This window comes from Elephantulus edwardii, unplaced genomic scaffold, assembly GCF_000299155.1.
Source record: "Elephantulus edwardii isolate Elephantulus edwardi_28Jun2011 unplaced genomic scaffold, EleEdw1.0 scaffold00102, whole genome shotgun sequence".
Taxonomy (NCBI): domain Eukaryota; kingdom Metazoa; phylum Chordata; class Mammalia; order Macroscelidea; family Macroscelididae; genus Elephantulus; species Elephantulus edwardii.
Genome location: NW_006399852.1, coordinates 9454057 through 9476551, shown reverse-complemented (window position 1 = coordinate 9476551; position 22495 = coordinate 9454057). Strand labels below are relative to the sequence as shown.

The 22495-nt window shown below is 40.4% G+C and overlaps 1 protein-coding gene across 2 annotated transcripts in view; it reads left to right on the top strand.

Moving 5' to 3' along the window:
• The window catches only part of PHACTR2 (phosphatase and actin regulator 2), a 270673-nt gene that overhangs the window by 242315 nt on the left and 5863 nt on the right, over positions 1 to 22495 (top strand). For both annotated transcript variants that reach the window (XM_006891662.1, XM_006891663.1), the window contains 3 exons: positions 3399 to 3460; positions 8620 to 8757; positions 19524 to 19600. In XM_006891662.1, the coding sequence (XP_006891724.1) occupies positions 3399 to 3460; positions 8620 to 8757; positions 19524 to 19600 (277 nt within the window). The remainder of the gene's footprint in view (positions 1 to 3398; positions 3461 to 8619; positions 8758 to 19523; positions 19601 to 22495) is intronic.

Below are 22495 nucleotides of genomic sequence, written 5' to 3'. Positions count from 1 at the left end.
GATCACTCTGTCATACCTAGCACCTTAATTCTGTTCTGCCTCCGTGGATATATTTTAATTTTGTATATTTAAAAGGGAACTTATTCTTATTTTTCATTGTTAAAAAACATTCATGTAGAAACAGCAGAAACAAACAAAACCACACAAAAAATCCCTCTTTTTGGACCCATCTTATCTGAACTAATGACTAAAGAATGTATCTTACTTTTGTATATTTCAAAGTGAGCTTATCCTTTTTCTCAATATGTTAAAAAAACAGTCATGTGGAAACAGCAAAAACAGGAACAAAATTACACAGTGGGGATCATTTTTGGACCCATCTTATCTGAACTGATGACTCGAGCTTGTAATTGTCAAGTTCCTGGCTTTCCTCTGCTTTTCTTTCTTCTCCTTTCAGCTCATCTGTAAAATACTTTGAGCAAAACCTGCAATGAGGCAACTTTTCCCTCAAGCCCAAGCCTGTTAAGCCTCTATTATTTGTTTGTTTATGGGCAGCTTTTCCTTGTGTGGTTTTGAAACGCCTGCCCTTCTCTGCTCTGCTGGGGGTTAACTGAGGGCAAGATTTGTCAATGAGCCATGTCATTTCCTTCATGAACATTCTTCCAGTTTGTTTAAAGTGACCAGAAAAGCTTACATCCTACTTTTAATACTTTTAATGAATCAAAAATGGAAGGAAATATCTTGGGGAAAAAAATGGGTGCTTTTTTGTTTAAAAAAAAAAAAGGTTTAAGCTTTAACCTTGACTCTGTTGTAAGGGATTTCACAAAGGCTATTCTTAATAAGATTCGGAACAGCCATGCTGGCATCCTTCCACTACTCGTCCTCCTCTCTTAACTTCTTTAGAAGCAGAAATGGGAACATGGGAGATGCAAGGAAGTCCTTTCCTGATATCAGAAAATCCCTCTCAGAGGGTATCAGCCTGTTTACTTAACCCTTTCATGACCCCTGGACATATCCCATCCACCTACATTTTTTAGGCTCTCTGGTTTCTTGAGAAGTTGTCTTCCCAATTATAGTGGGGCTACCACCTGGCAGAAACCTGTATAAATATGAATTTGAAGAACAAGCCTCTATCCACAGCTCTACCAGTGTTCACTTGGGACAGATAATTACATCACACATAATTACATTGCACATAATTACATCAAAATGTATCTTATCTCAAAAAAAGTTTTCCTTGCTTTCAGTTGATGAAGACACATAGCATTAACAAAAAAAGTCAAAGCAGAAAAGAATCCTGTTAGAAACATTTAACTCCACTAACTGCAATTGACTCTTCTTTCTTAAATAGAATTGGCTGTCACCTACATGTACGATACAAATTAAAAAAACAAAACTATGTAATAATATTCCCTTTGAGGAAATGACTTTTTGTATGCTGATAAAATATTGGAATGTTTGTTAGCTTTGGGGAATTAGATATGCAGCTTTCTTGGCTTCGAAAAGGTATCTTGGAAAAGGAAGCATAATCAACTATAGGAAGAATTTACTGAATATTTTAAGGGTTATGTTTTTCTGTTTGTTAATAATACAGTCCATATCTTCAATTCTAAACCCTAAGTTGAATCACATGAACCACAAGTTTGGAATTTTTGTCTATTGTGTATAGTGGATAATGCCCAAGCCTTGTTCAACTCACGAAAGGTAATTATTTTGATCTTGATGATGGATTTTAAAGATAAATGAGACCCATATTTGTTTGACAGTCATAGACACTAAAAGAGGGACTAGTAATTGTTATTTCTTCTCATGTGGGTTGATTTCAGTTTATCTTGACTTTTTTCTCTGAATAGTCAGGGCTGATCATATTCTTTTTTATAAATCAAAATTACTACTTGGGAAAAATGTAGAAACTTCTCTGCCAAATGAACGAAATTACTTTATTCCACTAATCTTGCAAATGTCCTGGCAAACATTGAGAATAGTGAATACTGATATGTTATTCACACTAAAAATCATTTTAGTGATAAGAAGGCTATTCGAATTTTAAGAAGAAATGTTGTTGCTGTTGTTATGTGCCATCGAGTCGTTTGCGACTCATAGCAACCCTGTGTACAAGAGCTCTAAATACTGTTCTATCCTGTCCCAACCTAGCCATCTCAAACACACTTATTGCCACTGCTCCAGTCACAGAATCAATCCACCTCATTGAAGGTCTTCCTCTCCTTCGCCGCCCCTCCACTCTGCCAAACATGATGTCCCTCTCCTAGGACCAGTCCCTCCTTGCAACATGCCCAAAGTATGTCAGGCGAATTTTAAGAAGAAATAGAATTACCTTTTCACAGAAGCAAAAAATTCTTTTTCATCCTTTTTGCTTGATTCTTTATATAGTGTGATTGATTTGCTTTCCACAGAGATCATAAAAGTACTTTCAAAAAATACCTTCTATTATTGATTGGAAAAGTCAAATCTGTACTTTTTCATAGAATGAATAACAAGCAACAGGAAGCAACAAAAAGTTCACCCAAAAAGCAACCATTAAAATCTAAAGGGATATTTGTTCTTAAATTCTGGACATTTTTTTAAAATCCCTTTTTGGATAGCATTCCTTCACTTTGGCCTTTAATTTGTACTACTTAGCCAAATACTGGAGAAGTCTAAATTATAAGAAAAAGAAATAATCTCCATCAATAGTGCACATCCAACCCTATTCAGAGCATTCTTTTTGAGAGCAAAGTTCAAAAATTATATTCAGCATCTACAGAAACTGAGGCAAATTGTATATTTTGGTTGGATTTGCATGGAAATCAACAGCTCAGATATACATTAGGTGATTCATATTTGTTCTTCTGTCTTAGTTTCTCATATGAAGGCCACCAGATCCAGAAGTAAATTTTTATCCAGGATTCTGCTATTTGTTCTGGTAACACCATCAAATGAGTTTCAATTAAAAAAAACACTTTTTGCCAGAGTATGGACCCTCTTGTGAACATTTTTCAGAATAGAACAAAAGTCAGGAAACAAAATGGTTTAAAATCAGTAGAATAAACCAGTCCTATAAGGAGAAAAATTATGTGTATATTTGTTGTTGTTAGGTTCTATCGAGTCATAGACTACTCAAAGTAACCCTATGAACGAAAGTCCTGAACATGCATAACTTTCATCATTTCTCTAAGTTTATAGAGTTTCTGGAGACAAGCTATTTCAGAAGAGGATGCCACTCCTGCTTCCTAGCCTCTTTTAATCTGAGAGCTCCACCAAACACTGTTCACCATAGAGAGAGAGATGTAGATTAGTAGTTGGTCTTTCTACCGAAATGTTTGATAGCTTTTAAGATCTTTTTTAAGAGTATTTGATCAATATGTGTTAGACACCAATTAGCTGTGGTCTGATCTGGTTTTCTTACTGTAAACAGCCTCTGTACTAATTCAAGTTTCATGTCTTTCCTTTCATTATAGAAAAGAACGAAGAAGAAGAACAAGAAGCAAAAATGGAACTTAAACGCAGACTCAGCAGAAAGGTGATGAAATTAAATCAACTTAGGTGTTTTGCAATGTGCTTTGTTTTGAAATTTGAATCCATTCTGTATGTATTCCGTTATGTTTATTAGGTGGCCTAGTTGTAAAGAGTTACATAGCCAGTCTCTATGCATGCAGTTCAAATCCCACCAGCTGCTCTGTAAGAGAAAGATGAACAGTCTCCTCCCATGCAATTAATCACCTTTAAAGTCTGGAGGATCAGCTGTGAATAGGTTTCAACTCTACAACAAAAATATATGTTTATTAAATAATATTAAAACTAGTGTGATCAATCTGTGGATTAAGTTTTTATCATTAACTACGTTGTAATTTTATAAATTTAAAAATCCAAACTTTTCATATAGCATACCTCATGGCTGTCAAGTTAGATTTAACTCACAGTTGAACTTCCAGGAGGATTTTTCTGAGGCTGTAAATCACACAGAAAGAAATTACCCATCTTTCTCCCACAGAGCAGCTGGCGGATCTGAACAGGCAGCAAGGCATGGCCTCTGCGTTCGCAGCCTCTCTGCCTGCGGGCTGTGCGTACACCAGGGATCCCTTAACTACATATCCTGATTATCAAGTTTACATATGTTCTGATTTTTTTTAAAAAATGTAAAAAGAAACAGAATTAAACTTCCCCAAGTCTGTCTTCCATCCAGAGATAGCCTTTATTGACATTTTAGTGTATAGTATTTCCAGTGTTACAATTTTTGTTTTCATAATGTAACCCAAGAAATGCCATTTTAGCCATTGTTGAGTGTATATTTGAGTGGCGTTAATTACGTTCACTGTGCTGTGCAAGCATCATCAGGGTCTCATCCCAAAAGTTTGGCATCACCCCGACAAAAATGCAGTACCCACTGGGAAGTGACCCTAGCCTGCTCACGCAGCTCAATTTAAATTTGATAGTTTTCATTTTAAGAATAGCTTTTAAAAATATTCATGCTTTCCATGTAGCCTTGGAAATATTAAATAAATATTGTGTTACTACTGTGGATTTATCAAAGCTAAGTGGGTAATGTATTGAATGAACTTAATCATCTCATTTTACTGGTCCAGACTCATTGCCACCAAGTCAGAACCAACTCATAACTGACTCTCTAGCAGGCTTCCCAAGGTTGTGAACTACACAGGAAAAGAATGCTCATCTTTCTCCCACAGAGCAGATGGTGGATTCGAACCACCTGTCTTTGGGTTGGCAGTGCTACTTTTTACCCAGTAGGCTGCCAGAGCTCCCATTTACTGATCCAGTGCCTCCCAAATTGACAAATGGCCTCCAAGTCTTAATTAATTGAGTGCTTCCTTCACAAAAAAAAAATATGCTACTAATGGGTGGCTTTAAGAAATAGAATTTGCTTCCTCAGAGTTTTCGAGAAGCTAGAAATCTAAATTCAGGACATTTTCCCTGAATTCAGGGGAAGGCTTTGCCTCTGTCCTCAGCTTCCCCAGAGGAAGATGGGCAGTCTCCTCTTGTTGTGATTTACAGCTTCAGAAACCCAGTGGAGGGTCACTGTGAGTTTCAGCAGACTCCACAACAGTGTGTTTGCGTTTAATCAGCTCTGGGTTCTTATACTTGACCTTTCGCTCCTGGATAGTGTTCATGTGGCTTGACCTGTGTCTACTCTTGTCTCTGATTGCTAGCTGGCATTTCATCTCTTTTCTATTTCACAAGTGTTTGGCTCAGTATATAATCTACTCTGACACTTTCTCCATAACCTAATAAAGACAAACCATTCATTCGTAAGTGAGATTATAGCCATGGGAATGTTGTTTTTATGTGCCCTCAAGTCACATGTGACCCATAGTGACCCTAAGTACCACAGCTCTGAAACCTGCACTGTCCTGAGCCAGTCTCACTGACTCCAACACACCTAACCCCATTTCCCTAGTTAAAGTATCAATCCATCTCACCCGGGTTGTCCTCTCCTGCGCTGTCTCTTCACCCTTCCAAGCATGATGTCCTACTGCAAGGACCAGTCCTTCCTGGCCTCATGCCCAAAGTATATAACACAGAGCTTCAAAATCCTAGCTTCCAACGAGAAACTTGGTTTCATCCTCTCCAAGACAGACCTGTTTGTTTTCTTTGTGGTCCATGGTATCTTACCCAGCACCACAACTCAAAGGCATCAATTCTTCTATGATCCTTAGTCATTATCCAGCTCTCTAATTCATAGCATGTAATTGGAAAGACCATGGCCTGGATGAAGTACACATTAGTCTCTAGACTGACACTGTTACTTCTCAGCACTCTGGAGAGGTCCCTGACAGCAGATTTTCCCAGTGCAATTCATCTTTTGATTTCCTTATTGATGGTGCCAATAGTGTTGATCGTGGAGCCGAGCAAGCTGTAATTGTTAACAACCTCAATCTCTTCTCCATCCATCACAGTGCTGCCCATTGGCCCAGTGGTGAGAATCTTTGTCTACTTGATGTTGGGCTTCAATATATATTAAAGACTCCAGTTCTTGACCTTCTACAGCAAGCACTTCAGGTCTGCCTCAGTTTCAGCAAGCAAGGTTGTGTCATCCTTATAAAGTAGGTTGTTGATGAGTCTTCTTTCAATCACTTCAGGCACAGAGGAGAACATTTACAACACATATTTTGAGTGGCACAGTTCAAATGAAGTGCTACCAGAGTGTATACCTCATTACAAATCCTTACTTGGTAATTTTTCAGATATACCTGTTGCCTTCTGTGCCTGAAAAGGGGCAAGATGACAGAAAGAGGATCTGCAGAAAAGTAGATGACCTGACCCACGTTTATAGGTTCATGCCGCCGTAGTACATAGAGCTTGTCTAATCAGTTAGACCCTTTGGATGGAAGTTGAGGAGACAGTAGCCCCTTTCCTTGTCCTGTAAGCATTGATACCTATACCCTGACCGGCCCAGTGCCCATGGGTAGGACTGGCTGGAGAATTTCTCACTCTCATGGTCACACTTCTCTTGCCTCTAGCCCACTCTCCAGGGCGAGCATTTCTCTACATCCTTGCATCCCCACCAGTGCCAAAAAGGCGGCAGGATATAAGCAAACTAGATTGCACAACAGCTAATAACAGCAACACCTGATTATTCTTCCCTTTGCTCAGAGCCCACTAGGGCTTACTGAAGATCGAAGGGCTGCAGTTGCTCAGGCCACCTCAGAGATCAGGAATCCTTTGATAACTAGAACCTGAGCTTAATCCTAGGGAGCTCTGGTGGCTTCGTCTGTCGGGAGCTGAACTGCTAAACCAGAATGGCTCAGGCAGTTGGAATCCATCAGCAGCTCCACTAAACACAGATAGGCTCCTTTCATGCGATACACAGAGACTTTGAAACCCGATGTAGGGCCAACTATCAATCGGTTCTAACTCAATTAAAAGAGTTTGAGGGACTGTGAGAACATAGTCCTTTACTTCTTTTACTTTGGAGGAAACTGAGGCCCAGAAAAGAGGATAGTGTTGATTGCAGAGTTCATACTGTCCGACGTGCCATCCTTCAGCCTATGCAAATATAGACTAGCTCTAAAGAAGATCACCTTATCCTATGGGTTGTGTAGCTGTATATAGAGTGTAAGTAAGAGAGAACAGTTTCTGAAAATGAACACTAGCCTGAAAGAGTAACTGACTGAAAATCCTGCCGTGTCTCCCAGCTGAGACTTCAGGAGATGGTTAACCTCAGAGGCAGAAAGGGAGGCATCTGTCAGCCTGGGAGCCAGGCTTCTTTAGTCTCTCATCACCATTTCTGTTTTATCCAGGGGCTTGAGAAAGAACAAGGAGAAGAAAACAAATACACAAGGTTGAGCAAAGGAAATATTATTGTAGATTTTAACTTGATAATGACCACAAGTCAGAACCCAAGTTATTTAAACGTCTTGGAAGTTGCCGCTGACTTTAAGCTCTACGGCCCCTCTCAACTGTAGTTCTCCATCTGAGCGATGGAAAAGAACTCTAGACACTTTCCCTTCATGCTGCCTGCCTACCAGCTTTTCTGGGGTTCATTGCTGTTGAGTTGGAACTGGCTCATAGCTGACTCTCCAGCGGGTTTTCATAGGCTGCAAATTGCATAGCTTCTGTTAACAAGTGTGAGGCTTCATCGCACATACTCCAGGCTTGTTGTGAGGAGGCATGTTGGGCATGATCTTTAGAAAAGAACATGATGATTGGAAAGGTGGATGGTCAGCAAAAGAGAGGAAGACCCTCAATGAGGTGGACTGACACAGTAATTTAACAGTGGGCTCAAGTATGTCTGAGACGATGAGGATCACATAGACCCATTGCTGACAGGGTCGCTACGAATCACAGTTGACTCGGTGGCACTTAACAACAAATCACAGGGGAAGAAATTGCTCATCTTTCTCCCTCAAAGCAATGGGTGAAATCTGACCACTTGCCTTTGGGTTGGCAATGCAACTCCTTACCTACAAGGCCGAGGAGAAATGTCAGATTGGGGCCTGGGTCTTTGTTCTCAGAAGGAGAGTTATTACTGGGCCATTTCTTTATCATGTTGTTGGGTGGTGTCTAGTTGGTTTCAACTCATAGTGACCATGAAATTCCCCAGTGGAACTGCCCCCCACACACACACCGTGTTGACTAGGCTGTAATCTTCACAGGAGCAGATGGACAGGTCTTCCTCCGTTGGTACCACTAGGTGAACTTGAACCTCACCTTTTGATGAGCAGCTGAGAGCTTGGTCATTGTGCCAAGAGGGATCTTTTTCTTTGGCGTAACTCTGTGCATGTTTGAACATAAAAGTTTGATTTGATAGTAACAGAGACTTTTTATTCCTATTTCTGAAAGTGTCGTGATAAACCTCCATTCACAGATGAGCAGCCACGTGCCTGGATTACAACTCTGTCTCTATTGCCATGTGTCCCAGTGTTGGGGACAACACACAGGCCTTTCTCACTGTGCCAGGCATGGTGGGGAAATCGCATAATGCAGATGTTTGCCAAAAACTGTGACCTATCTAACAGTGATGATTTTTATAGTTGCAAAAATTAGGGCACTTTGCTTTCTAGTTCTCATTAGAAATTCCCTAGATGCTCCTGCCTTTTTTTTTAGTTACCTGAAAGTGACCTTATTTGGCCATAACTTTGCAGTGTTCTCTGTAGGAAACTTGCCACCCTGCAGCCGGAAAGGGTTTACTGAACTCTGCCTTTTCTCCCTGTCCTCTCACAGCTCAGCCTGAGACCTTCGGTGGCAGAACTCCAAGCACGAAGGATCCTGCGGTTTAACGAGTACGTTGAGGTCACCGATTCCCCGGACTACGACCGGCGGGCAGACAAGCCCTGGGCCAGGTTAACACCTGCAGACAAGGCAAGAGGAGCAGTGGCTTTACTCAAGATTTTGTTGCTTTTCTAAAAGCTTTCCTGCCCCTTATTTGGTTATCCTAGGAGGCTAGACCTTACCACATATCCCAGCAGTTACTGATTGCTTAAGTCACTTAAGTAACATATTTAATAACAGCAATATAGTTCAACTAAGGTTCAGAAGATACGAGTTTTTAATTATCATGTAACCTTCCTTCAATTAAATTGAGATGGGGAAGGCTTTACCATAGCTGTGATTTCTCTTGACTTTTAGAAAATATAGCATATAAAATTTTCTTTTTAAAATTATTAACATGAGAAGGTGGGACAGTGAAGGAGAGGAAGACCCTCACCCAGGTAGATTGATGCAGTGACTGCAGTAATGGACTGAGTTGTGTCAGAGATTGTGAGGATGGCACACGACAGGACAGGGTCCAGATCTGTTGTTCCTTTGGTCGCTGTGCTTTGCCATCAAGTCGATGATACCTTAGAACAACAACTGCAGACAAGTCTTGATCTACATCAAGAATGGTATAATTTTTGTGTCAAGGACCAGATTGTAATTATTTTGTGCTTATGTAACATTCATCATCACTGCTCAATTCTGCCATTGTAGTTTGGAAGCAGCCCTAGAAGATACTCAATTGATTCTACATGGCTGTGTTCAAATAAAACTTTACTTATAAAAATAGGCAATGGGTCATATTTAGTCCATGAGTCATAGTTCCCAGCTCAGAAAAATTGAAATATATAGAAGTTCCATTGTGGAAAAAGATTCTTATTGTAGTAATAATACGTTTTCACAGACAAACATATACAAACTGTTTGGTTTTCAAGTCTTCAGTATTTCAAATACTGATATCTAATGTTTATCTCTAAGTAAAGCTTAGTATTGAATAAACTCTCATATTACACTTAATGTATGCTGTATAGATAGTTTGTAATAGGTTTCATTCTGTAAAGTACCTAGTATGTCTCAATATAGGAGACTTATGTTAAGAAATCAGAGGCTTCTAAGTATAAATTAAAACCTAGGAAGGAATAAAGATCACATGAAGAAGGTTCTTAGTAAGAATATACATCTTTGTTTTGCCTCTATTATTTGGTGTCATTTGAAGGATGCAGCATTTTCCTGGGTGTTGCTTCATTCAGTCAGCTCTGTAGAATCTATATTAATATGATAAGCTCTAGTTTATTCTTTTTCATGGAAATAGAGGATATCACTGTATGAATAAGCTACAAAGCACTCATTCAATTGTTGATGATCACTTAGCTTATTTAGCAGGTTTTCAGATACTAAGTTTACAAGCTGTATTCCTGTGGTGAGTCTTTTTTTTAATATTGGTTTGCTTATAAAGTTTGTATACATTGTGTTTCATGCAATCCTTCTCATACATTATGTTTTATAAAATGAATCACCGTTGGGTCTTGCCCATCATTACCCTGTGTTTTCAGATCCCTGCCAGATCCTTCCCGTTTCCTTCACCCTCTCCCTCCAACCTGTGCAACCCTGTATTTTGCTCTTATGCATACTAATTCCTCTGTTCCCACCATTCTCCCCTTGGATCCCCATACATGTTTTACTAGTTATCCTTCTATTTTTTTTTTATAAGAATGATCTTATGCAGTATTTGTCCTTATAAGACTGAGTTAGTTCACTAACTCCAGTCTCCCAAGTTACATAGTATTTTGCAAAATCATTTCTCCTGAATGTCACATAATATTCCCTTATGTCAGTGTACCACAATTTCTCAGTCCGTTTAGTTGTGGTAGGACATGTGGACTGTTACCATGTTCTTGTGAATAATGCTGCTATGAACATTAGTGTACAAATCTCCATTTGTGTTTTAGTTCTAATTTCCTTGAGTTATATTCCTAGTAGTGGAATAGCTGGGTCATACAGAGTTTCTATGTTCAACTTTTTGAGGAAACACCAAACTGTCTTCCAGAGTGGTTGTACCATTTTACAGTTGCACCAAGAGTGTATGAGAGTTCCTGTCTCACCATATCTTCTCCAACATTTATTGCTTGCTGCCATGGTAAACTTTGCTAAGGCTATTGCAGTGAAAATGGTATCTCATTGTGGTTTTGATTTGTACCTCTTTTATTGCCAGTTATTTTGAGTATTTCTTCATGTGTCTGTTGATCATCTAAATGTCTTCCTCTGTGAAAAGTCTTTCCATGCCTTTGCTCATTTTGTAATTGAGTTATCAGCCTTTTTCTTCTGGAGGCCCAGTAGTATTCTATAAAGGTTTGTTATAAGACCTTTGTCTGAGATAGAATTGTCAAATTTTTCCCCAGTTGGTAATTTTTCTTTTCACCCTGTTGGGAAAAGTTTTTGATGAGCATAGACATTTAATCTTTTGAAGGTCCCATTTGTCAATTGTACCCTCTGCAGATTGAGCATTTCTGGCTATATTTGGCATCTCTTTATAACTTGGTCCAGCTTGTCTCTTACGAACTTTATGGCTTTGGCTTTATTCCCAGGTCTCTGATCCACCTTGACTTGGGGGGGGTGTGTGTGTGTATGTGTGTGTGTGTGTGTGTGTGTGTGTGTGTGTTTATGTTGTGACATGTGGCTCCTGTTTCAGATTTCTGCAGGTCGCAGCCCAGTTCTGCCAGCTCCATTTGTTGAAGAGATTGTCATTTTCCCATTCAATAGGTTTTATTTCCTGTGGAGTATCAGTTGACCATAGAGAGCTGGGTTCATTCTTGGGTTCTCATTCTGTTCCACTGGTCTATGTGCCTGTACCATGCTATTTTGGTTACTACCTCTGTATGGTAGGTTTTGAGGTCAGGGAATGCTATGCCTCCCACTTCATTTTTTTTCAGAAGTGCTTTCTTTATGGGGTGTCTTTCCTCTCCAAATAAACTTGCAAATTTCCCTTTCAATCTCCTTGAAAAATGAATTTGGTATCTGTGTTTGGATTGCATTGAACATGTAGATTGCTTTTGGAGGGATTGTCATTTTCACAATATTGAATCTTCCTCTCCATGAAGAGGGAACATTTTTTCTTTTATTTACTGTAAGTCTTGTAATGTCTTCAAGTGCAAGAGTTTCTCTAGCATCTTCTCCTTGTGATTAAGCTGCTGAGTCTTGGCAGTGTTGGCTCATTACCATATTGGTCCAGCAAACCTCCTACCATCAAGCAGAAATGGATTTCTCCTCACCCTAGAAATAGTCCTTCCAAACTCTTGTTCAGTTGTTGGGAAGCAAAACTTGTTCATTTCCAGCTTATAACAGAGTGTTTTTTCTTTTTAATTTTGTATCAAAATAAAAATGAGGGATTTCATATGCTGGATATCTGTACTACAGAGGAGGTGTCCTAGGTCAGATTTTCTGCTGGAGAATTCATTTCTTTCGTCTTCTTTGAAGACACACAAGCTTTGTGTCTTCTCTGAAGGTGGAGCTCTGCCTGGAGGACAGCAGATGTCATTCTCAACTCACCTGTGAGACTCCTGTTCATTTCCTTCCTCTTACAGTGTCTCTGTACTTGTGGCTGCAAGACCTCTTCTGTTATAAAATGTAGCACAACTAGATTTTATTTCTTTTTTTCCTCAAGGAAAACGTAAGAGTCACTCCCATGTTAGGTAGAAAAATCTTGTACTTGTTTATCTTTTGGAAATAATGGGGGTGGGAGAATGCTGTAGTTATTCTTTAGTGAATTTTGAATTAATATTAAATTTCTATAATGGCCCAAAGCCACATCTTTTTTAAAAACTAAAAGACAAGAGTACATATAATTGCTAGCAACAACGGTCTTGAGTAGAGCAGAGATAGTGAGAATGGGGCAGGACCAGCTATGGTTTCCATCTGTTAAGAGCTCAGGACACTATGAAGTGGAATTGACTCAATGGCACCTAACAGCATAATCTCACACAGCGTCCATGAGTGATTGTAATCTCGCTTCAGAAATTGTCTAATGTCGTTAAGGATAAAAATTAAAAAGTGAAGTTATAGAGGTGACAGTTTACAATTGAGGATCAGATCATAAAGCCTGTAGGTAAAGTTTGGAAGGCCTGGCTGGGTGGGAGAGCACATCCCTTCTTCCTTCAGTTACAGGAGAGCCTCCGGGCAGGTCACATCTCTCAGCTGCTCTCTGCTGTGTGAGCAAGCCCCCTTCCTCCTTGCTAGCTGGCTCGGTCTTAGCCATGCACGAACTTCTTGGCTGTGCACTCGCTCTCTGCCTTCCACCTCCCTCCTCTTGGCCCCTTTGCTGCTCACTGCCCCACCACCTAGTCAGAATAACAGTGTGCTCGACCATATAAGGCTCTTTGAGCCCTGCAGCTCTGAGGCCAGGTCCCCTCAGGACTTTACTGCCTTTGGGCATCATCCTAGCTGTTCCACCATTGGGCCCCTTCAGAGCTGTTCTGTGGCCAAGCTCTGCCCAAGTATTTTGATGTCCCCATTGTTTCAGCACCTTGATCTATATCTCAACTCTTAGAATGTTCCCATCTAAGGATCCCCAAGTCCATACTGCTCCTCTCTGACATCATCTTGGTCTTGAGGGTCCCTTCTCTCTGTCTCTCTAAGCCTCTGTGGGGCAGACATTTACATAAGCCAGTTCCTTATCCATTTCAAAGCCCGATCCACTCAGCAGGACTGCAAACTAGCCAGTCTCGTCAGAGAACTCATGGTTTTGAGATGGACATCAAGCCACTATTGGCTTGTAAATCAGTAGTTCCTGAAAATTGCATAAAGTAGACCAATCACAGAGTAAATCTAAGATCAGGGGCCAAAAATTAAGCCAGCCATTTTTTTACAGTTTTCCCAGGAAATGTCAGCCATCCTGGGCAATCCCTTGGGGGAGAGTAACAAGCCCTCTGGAATGGAAAACCGCATAGGACCCTTTTGCCTCTTGCTGCTTCCCCAAAGAACTATGTAACCAGCCCTGCAGAACGTAGGGGGAGATCACCCACAATGTTTTTCCAAAGACCCAGGGCCAAAGGCCACACAGAAGAACTCATTTCACCACACTGATCCATCATCTGTAAGTGCAGCACAACATGGATCTACATGTTTAACTGGCTCCTCTGGGGGGGGGCGGGGGGGCAGAATATCTATGTGTTTAAGACCCTAAGTCATCTATAAATGTATTCACCATAGGACATGATTTGGAATGTCTGAGCGGTACAATTAACAAAATCAGTTGTTAATAAAACACTTGGAAGTTTGAGTATACCCAGAAAGACCTGAGAAAAGGTCCTGGGGATACAGGACTTCTGAAAAATCAGCCACTGAAAACCCCAGACCACAGCTCTGCTCTGACAGACATGGGTCACCATGAGCTGGAATCAGCTCATCAGCAACTGATTAGCTCATGACGTACAAGTAACAAAGAACAGATTCTCTTCTCTTTATTCTAAGTTTCATATCCCAATTGATTCCTCCGGAATGTTCTCATTGATTTTTGCTGGACTCTTCGATGAGTAGTCAAACCTATTACTGAGAATAAGGGATTTGCTTTATTTATGTTCTCATCCCCTTCAGTGATATTTTCTTACACCTCAGAGACTATAGATAAAAATGAAATCACACAATGGAATACTACGCTGCATTGAAAAACAAAGAACTCATGCAATATTATTCGAAATGGGTGGCCCTGGAGGACATTATGCTGAGTGAAATAATCTCAGTCACAAAAGGACAAATACTATGTGGTACTACTGTTGTAGAATGAGGCTGACATCAGGGTGGGGGTAGGACTGAGAAAAACTGGATAAATTGTGTTTACAGCATTGAAGCCAATGAGGGCGAGAATAGTTTAAAAGTAATATATTTTAGGGAATTATGATTATCATAAGAGTCCGGAATGAGGGTTGCAGAGTGGAGTATACTTGGGGTGAGGGTAGTGGTGTGCGGGGGGATTGTGTACCAGTGAAGGAGTTTTTCTTTTGCTTTTCTAGGAGAAGAGAGAACTGGGAGTGGGGGTGGGGTGGCCAGGGAGAAAAGTGCAACAATGAATGAATGTTGTTGTTGTTGTTGTTGTTATGTGCCATCGAGTCGTTTGCGACTCATAGCGACCCTATGTACAACAGCCCTAAACCCTGCTCTATCCTGTGCCAATCACATTGCCTCTGACACACCCATCCCGATTACCCCAGTCACTGAATCAATCCACCTCATAGAGGGTCTTCCCCTCCTGCGCTGTCCTTCCACTGTGCCCAGCATGATGTCCCTCTCCAAAGACCTGTCTCTCCTTACAACATGTCCAAAGTATGTCAGGCGAAGCCCCAGAATCCTTGCCTCCAAAGAGCAGCCTGGTTTAACCCTCTCTAGGATGAATCTATTTGTTTTCTTGGCAGTCGATGGTACATTCAGTACTCTTCTCCAGCACCACAGCTCAAAGGCGTCAATTCTCCTTCTATCCTCCCTAGTCATTGTCCAACTCTCTGATGCTAACAAGTGATTGCAAAAACCATGGCCTGTATCAGGCACACCTTAGTCTCCAGAGAGACACCATTGCTCTTGAGTACTTTAGAGAGGTCCCTATCCGCAGACTTTCCCATCGCAATACGTTTTTTTATTTCCTGGCTACTGGTGCCAAAAGTGTTGACCGTGGAGCCGAGCAAACTGAAGCTGTGAACAATCTCAATCTCTTCACTATCCATCCTGATGCTACCGATTGGTCCAGTGGTGAGAATTTTTCTCTTCTGGACATTGAGCCTCAGTCCGTATTGAAGGCTGCGTGTAGTCCTTGACCCTCTGCAGTAAGTGCATGAGGCCCTCCTCAGTTTCAGCGAGCAGGGTTGTGTCATCTGCATAACACAGATTGTTGATAGATCATCCACCAATCCTAACTCCACGCCACGCTTCTCCTCATAGAGCCCAGAATGGAAGTCCAAAAAAAAAAAGAAAGAAATCACTGTTCGTTACAATCACAAGTAATTTAGATATTGTCTTACTTGATGTGCATTATGTTTGTTATTCATTGCTATTGAATTGGAACCACCTCCTAGCTGACCCTCCTGTGTATTTTCAGAGGTTGTAAATCGCATGAAAGCAGAGTAAATGTCTTTCTGCCATGTAGTAGCTGCTGGATTCAAACCACTTGCTTTACAAGTCGACAGTGCAACTGCTTGCCCACTAGGCCATCAGAGATCCTCAAAACACATACTAGTGTGAGGAACTTTTATCCTTTTTTTTTCTGGGTCACTCTGCAGACCTGATTTTTTTTTATTATTAATTTTCATGAAAGTTTACAGAAACTTAGAGTTTCCATTCATTCATTGTTACACTTTTCTCCCTGCCAACCCCCCTAATTCTTTCTTCTCCTTGAAAAGTAAAACTCTTTTACTGTTATGCAGTCCCTCCCCCGAGTCACTAATACCCGATCGTATATCCCTTTTAAACAGTTCTCTCCCTCTTCTGTTTCAATGTAGTATACATATACATCATTCATCCCCCCACCTTCTCTGTCTTCTCTCAACCCCGATGTCAGTCTCGCTTTACAACAGTGGCCCTGTGCAATATTTGTCCTTTTGTGACTGAGATGTTTCACTCAGCATAATGTCCTTCAGGGTCACCCATATTTTATAATATTTCATGAGTTCCTTGTTTTTCAATGCTACATAGTATCCCATTGTGTGAATATACCACAGCTTCTCTGTCCATTCGTTTGTTAATGGGCACATGGGTTGTTTCCAGCTCTTTGCTGTTGTAAACAAAGCAGCAATAAACATGGCTGTGCATATATCTGCTTGGGTGGCAGTGATGGTTTATCTAGGGTGTATTCCCAGTAGTGGAATTGCTAGGTGTCCTCATTTTTCAAATGGGAAAATGAGGTTTGGGAACAATGAATCGACTCACTGAAGTTGACACCACTTTGGAGGCTTAACCATGGCTAGAATCCACGTGTATTACTTTTCAGTTTCTCTACTGAAACTTTATATGTGGAGGAGAAACTCACTGTAAACATAGTGACAAGTCACCTGCTAGGAGCCAAATGATAGTCTTTCCTTTTAGGTAGAATTTTTGAGAGATGTTAGTTGGTGGCTGGTGTAGTGCATCCTCACAGTTTGGGGCCCCTGGTACTAGGTGGCAGTTTTTACAGGGAGTGAAACAAATTGTCCTCATTTGTGGATCTCACTGATGACACAGCTGAGCAGCTGTATCCCGGGACACAGGCTTGCGAGCTCTTCTCACCTGCTTCATTTCTCCCACAAGTCCCTGGCATGACGATTGCCATAGATTCCCCATAGAAACTACTGGGGCTGGGGAATAGATTTGGGAAGAAAAGACAAAATGTGGCACCAGGATCTAAATATAAAATTGAAAGCATTGGGGGGGAAAGCTTGCTGTCACCGAATGGCAGTTCATCCTGGGAGAAAGCCAGAAAAGAGAGGCCGCGGGCCCTTCCCTTCCCTCTCCCCTCTCTGAAAGTCATCTTTTCCCAGCCACAAAGTAGAGTTTCCCCTCTTCTCAGCAAAGTCACTCGCTGTGGTTTGTAGTGTCATTCTGTATTTTGACTGAAAAATCTATTCTGCCTGGAGGCTAGAGAGATGTTTTTAGGAGTGTATGTTTTTATGATGTGAGCAAAAATATTTCCTACTTTTTAAATTGAGGAAATAATGATAAACCGGATGTTGAAACCAAAAATCTTCCCTGATCCTGCGACTGTTGTTAATGGATAATGTTAGCATTTTTGAGGAGGATCTCAGCCCTTCAATCTGAATCCCCAACACTTCTCTCAGACTTCCAACATCTACATGGTGGCGCTGCAATTTACATTAAACGGCAATGGAGCCTAGTAGGTAGCTTCTTCGAGATCCTTTAAATGCTTTACTGGAATTTTTAAGTTATTTGACTTCTGAATAGTCAAGACAAAGCACCAGTTGGCTACTCAGTAGTAGTCAGGCCATGGTGATGCGGGCAGAGTTAACTTCAGAACCTTTTTTGGAAAAGGACATTGTGTCTCTGTATATCTAATGGCCTGTGCTTTCCGTGTGATCATCAAGAATTGGGGATTCTCAGCGGTCATGTCCGAGAGTGAACTTAGCCAGGGCCCTCTTCCTCTCCAAGGCTTTGACAGTGATATTTGGACCTTACCTGGTTTTCAGCCCTGTTGTTGTTGTTTGATACTGTCTAGTTGACCATGACTCATAATGACCCTGTGAACAAACAGGTTGAGATATAGCCCTGTCCTGAAACATCTTCATAATCACCACCATGCTCAAGTCCATTATTATAGTCACTGTGTCTATTTTGTTGAGAGTCTTCCTTTCTTTTATTGACCTTCCACTATCTAAGCGTGGTGCATGCCTACAGTATGTGGGACTAAGTGTCACTGTCCTTGCCTCTAAGAAGCACCCTGGTTGAACTTCTCCCAAGACAGTTTTGTTTTTTATCTTGGCAGTCATGGGGTGTTTAGTACTTTTTGTCGACATCACAATTCAAAGGCATCAGTTCTTCTTCAAGTCTTCCTTATTCATTTCCCAACTTTCACATGCATATGAAGCAACAGAAAATACTGTGGCTTGAATCGGAGTACCTTCGACTTTAAAGCAACATCCTTGGTCTGTAGCACTTTAAAGAGGTCCTTGACAGCAGAAGTGCCTGATGCAACATGTCTTTTGATTTCTTGACTGCTGCTTCCAGGAGTATTGATTGTGAATTCACCAACAGTGAAATCATTGACAACTTCAGTCTTTTCTTCTTTATCATGATGATTCCATTGGTCCAGTTGTAAGAAGATCCTTGTTTATTTGCTCTTGAGGTATTAGCCATGTTGAAGGCTATATTCTTTGATGTCCTTCAGTACATGCTTCGAATCGTCTTCACCTATGCAAACCCCGGTTGTCATCTGTGTTCCCCAGATTGTGAGTCTTCCTTCAATCCTGATGCCATATTTTTCTTTATGTAATTCAGCTTCTCCAATTATTTGTGCAGCATAAAGGTTGAATAGGTATGGAGGAAGGAAACAACCCTGACACAGCCTTTCCTGATTTTAAAATATACGATATCCCCTCATTCTGTTCAAACTGCTGCTTGGTTTCTGTTTAGGTTTCAATGAGCGCAATTAAGTGTTCAGGAATGCCCATCCTTCTTAACATTATTCCTAATTTATTGTGATCCACACTGTCAAATATCTTTGCATAGTCAATACAACACAAGTAAGCACCATACTGGTATTCTCTACTTTTAGATTAGATCCACTTAACATCAACGATATCCCTTGTTCCAGAGATATGCTATTCAACCCTTAGTAATATGAAATTACATTTACCCATCTTACTTTCTTAGTACTACTCTAAGACAAGTGTCCCAAGTGACTGCTTCAAAGAATAAATACTTATTTTCTCACAATTTTAGAAATTAAAAGTCTAAATTAGGGTCTCTACCACATTGATTCCTTCCTTGTAAATATCTTGAGGTTTTCCTTGGTTTTTTGAGTTATAAATAATGCTCAGAAAGCATCAGTCTTCCCTGTGTGTGTGAATACTGCCAAAATATCTATTTTTAATCCAGAGACTGGTCATATCCTTTGGACATTCCCCTTTCAACAAATTTATTATCTTGTGGAAGATAATCTTGGCTCTGTTGAAAGCCAAACCATTTCACCACTAGACCATAACTGCAGCTAGGCTAGTGCTTGGTCAAACAACTGGGAACCATAGAATTAAGCACTGCTCCCACCTTTTCCTGGTGGTGGTTGGGAAGACTTCCCTCTCTATGGGATATTTCTTGAAATAATTTCTACTTCATTCTCACTGTAGATGCTGAGGAAATACATGACCTACATAATAGATCTCTTATCTGTTTGTTTTATTTAGGCAGCAATAAGGAAAGAACTAAATGAATTTAAGAGCACAGAAATGGAAGTCCATGAAGAGAGTCGACAGTTTACAAGGTAAACATTTGGCTTAAAGCCATCTAACTAATGTGGTCCACCTCTCCCACATCCATCCTTGTTTGCTTTACTGCTGACCAGTCAAGGTGGCAGACCCAATGATGGGATTAGATAAATGTCTAGGCTTTCACGGTAAGCTCACCTATCTTTCTATAAGAACACTAAAAGCAGTCACCTAGAATAAATTTCTGAAATATTTTTGGTTTTCATTTAAAGAATTGAGAATCATTTTAAAGGGCTACAGTTTTGTTTCTTTCCCCTCACTTTCTAGTTTCATTTCATGGGCCAGAAGGCCCTTGGTCAACCTCATTCACCCTGCTCTGATTCCATGTTGGTGAGAGTTGGTGTGGGTTCTTAGGTATTGGTTCTGGGCTCCCAGTAGACATAACTTAGAGAGAACAGAAACTCCATCTGCACAAGGCATGGCTGAGACTAGGAATCCAGTTTCACTGGCACCATAGACGATGATGGTAACCCTACCATTTTTCCCTTCCAGCAGTCTTCTGTTTCACAGGTAATTAAAACTAGAAAGGGATCTCAGTCATCATATAGTCTGACCTCTGCATCCCACAGGTCGTGTTCCTTTTATTGATCTCTCACAAGTTTACTCGTATTACTTCCTAACGATTTGCATACAGGTAAAATCTTGTCAAATGGAAGCACCAGTACAGGTAATTACATGAAGAAGAAGGTTATAGTAATTCTCTATGAAAACAATTTTCCTCCAGGTTAGAAATGACCTATGCAAGGCCCTCAGGCATCTGCCTTCTGCCTTGGTGTCTGGGTGCTGTTGCTCTGCTCTGTGCCGAACAAGTGTCAGTGCTGCTTCCAGACTGAGTCAAACTAAAAAAGGCCTGACAATGTACTCATGAAAACCAACAAGTGGACCCTCACTGATCACAGCAGTCCAGTTCCCTGTCAGGCAATGGAGATGGTGAAGGACTGGGAAGAATTTTGTTTAGTTGTACGTGGGGCTGCCATGAGTTAGGATCCCTTAACAGTGGCTGGAAACTTGTTTCAGGATCATAATCTCACTGTATTTTTTGCCCCAAAAATAAAAAATTATCCCAATGCCGTTTATTTCACCCTGAGGATGAAATTTCTCCTTTAATATATACCTGAGTCTGTGTCAAGATTCTTGAGTATATTCTAATGAGCTACTTGGTTTTTCCTGCACCATGCCTCATTTTACTATTTATTTAGAATAGATTTGCAGTGTATTTTTCATATCTGATGAGGCTTTTTAAAATCTTCAAAAGTCCATTGACTATTCTTTGATGTTTACTTTTCTAAAAGAAACTTAGACTATTGTTATGTTCCATAAAGTGCTCTGCTTATATCATGATTGTTTAGGAGAATAATAGCAGATGCAAATAGGAATGAAGTGCATTTCATGAAAACAAAATGGTCAGTGGCCATTTTAAGGGGATTGGTTTTGTTTTATTGGTGAAAGTTAATATCAAAGATAAACTTTAACATTTTCCAAAAACATATTGATTAACAAGCACTCTTAATAATTTCTCTCTAGATAAAGAATAATTAAATATTCATGGCAATGAGATAAATTTTTCTTGCTTAAGAATTCTTAAAGACTTGGCAGGAAGGCAAGCGCCCATGGCTGTTTTTCCATTAATTTCTATTACATCATGAGCATTGCTTTCCAGCAGGGAAATATTTTGGCTCTGAGACTTATGAAAATCATGCTTTTAAAAATCATTTTCAGTACTCCTTTTAAGAGGAAAAAGTTTGGGTAAATACGGCTGTTTCTAATCAAGTTATGCAAAAATATGATACTGCTTTGCATATAGGAAATGGCCCGTGAAGAAGAAAGCAGTGCCCTTCCTACCCACTGCCCTGGGAGGGAGTAAACGTTGAGTGAATCATCACCTGGTTCTATACGTACTGTCAGGGTCAAGAGAAGCTTGCCTTTCTTCTCATCAATATCAGACACACTTATCAGACACACACAATATCAGACTTACTGATGCCAAATAAGCCTTCCATTCAAACCTCAATCTCTTAGCTCCCTGTGAATTTGGGGTGATTGAGGAATAGATTCAAATAGCTTCATTCCCAGTCCATGGTTACCTCTTTATCCAGAAACTGTGTCATGCATAGTAAGGTAGTAGTGGACATTAGAAAGCTTTCTATGGATCGTGAATAATTTCCTTTGCTTCCAGACCTCTGGAAAGAGACAAAAATACAGTAGTACTGGCTGCCTCTGGGGAGGGAGCATGGTAGCTGGGGAGAATGCATGGGAGGAACACTTTTTTCCACTCATCTCTGTATTTTTTGAGTTTTTGAAACATGAGGATTTACTAGTCATAATCAAGAATATAAAAGAAAATATACACCTATTTCCATAAATATTCCTTTCTGTAAATAAGAATCCAACCATGCAGATGTCCCTTCAGTGATAGGCTGGCATTACATTAATGACAACACTATTGAGTTTTGTCCCCAGAGAAGCCACCTCTGTCACCTTCATCTTCGAATATGTCTGTGAGGAGTCTGATTTCTAGTGGTGAAGAGTTATGGCAAGCCAATCTTTTGATTACTCCCTCTAGCTTCTCCCAGTATGTTCTAGATCATTCTGATGATTATTCAGAAAAAAAAAAATAAATGCCGCCTGCCTTAGAGTAAAAGCTGGGTCCTTTACCCCAGAGTATTTTATTATAAAGTGGGGTTCTAGATACTCTCCCCATTCTCTTATTTTTAAATTTCATAAATATGAACATCCTGCTCACTCATGTTCTCTCTCTCCTCCTCCTCCTCCACCTCCTTCTCCTTTTCTCTCCTCTTCTTCTTCTTCTTCTTCTTCTTCTTCTTCTTCTTCTTCTTCTTCTTCTTCTTCTTCTTCTTCTTCTTCTTCTTCTTCCTCCTCCTCCTCCTCCT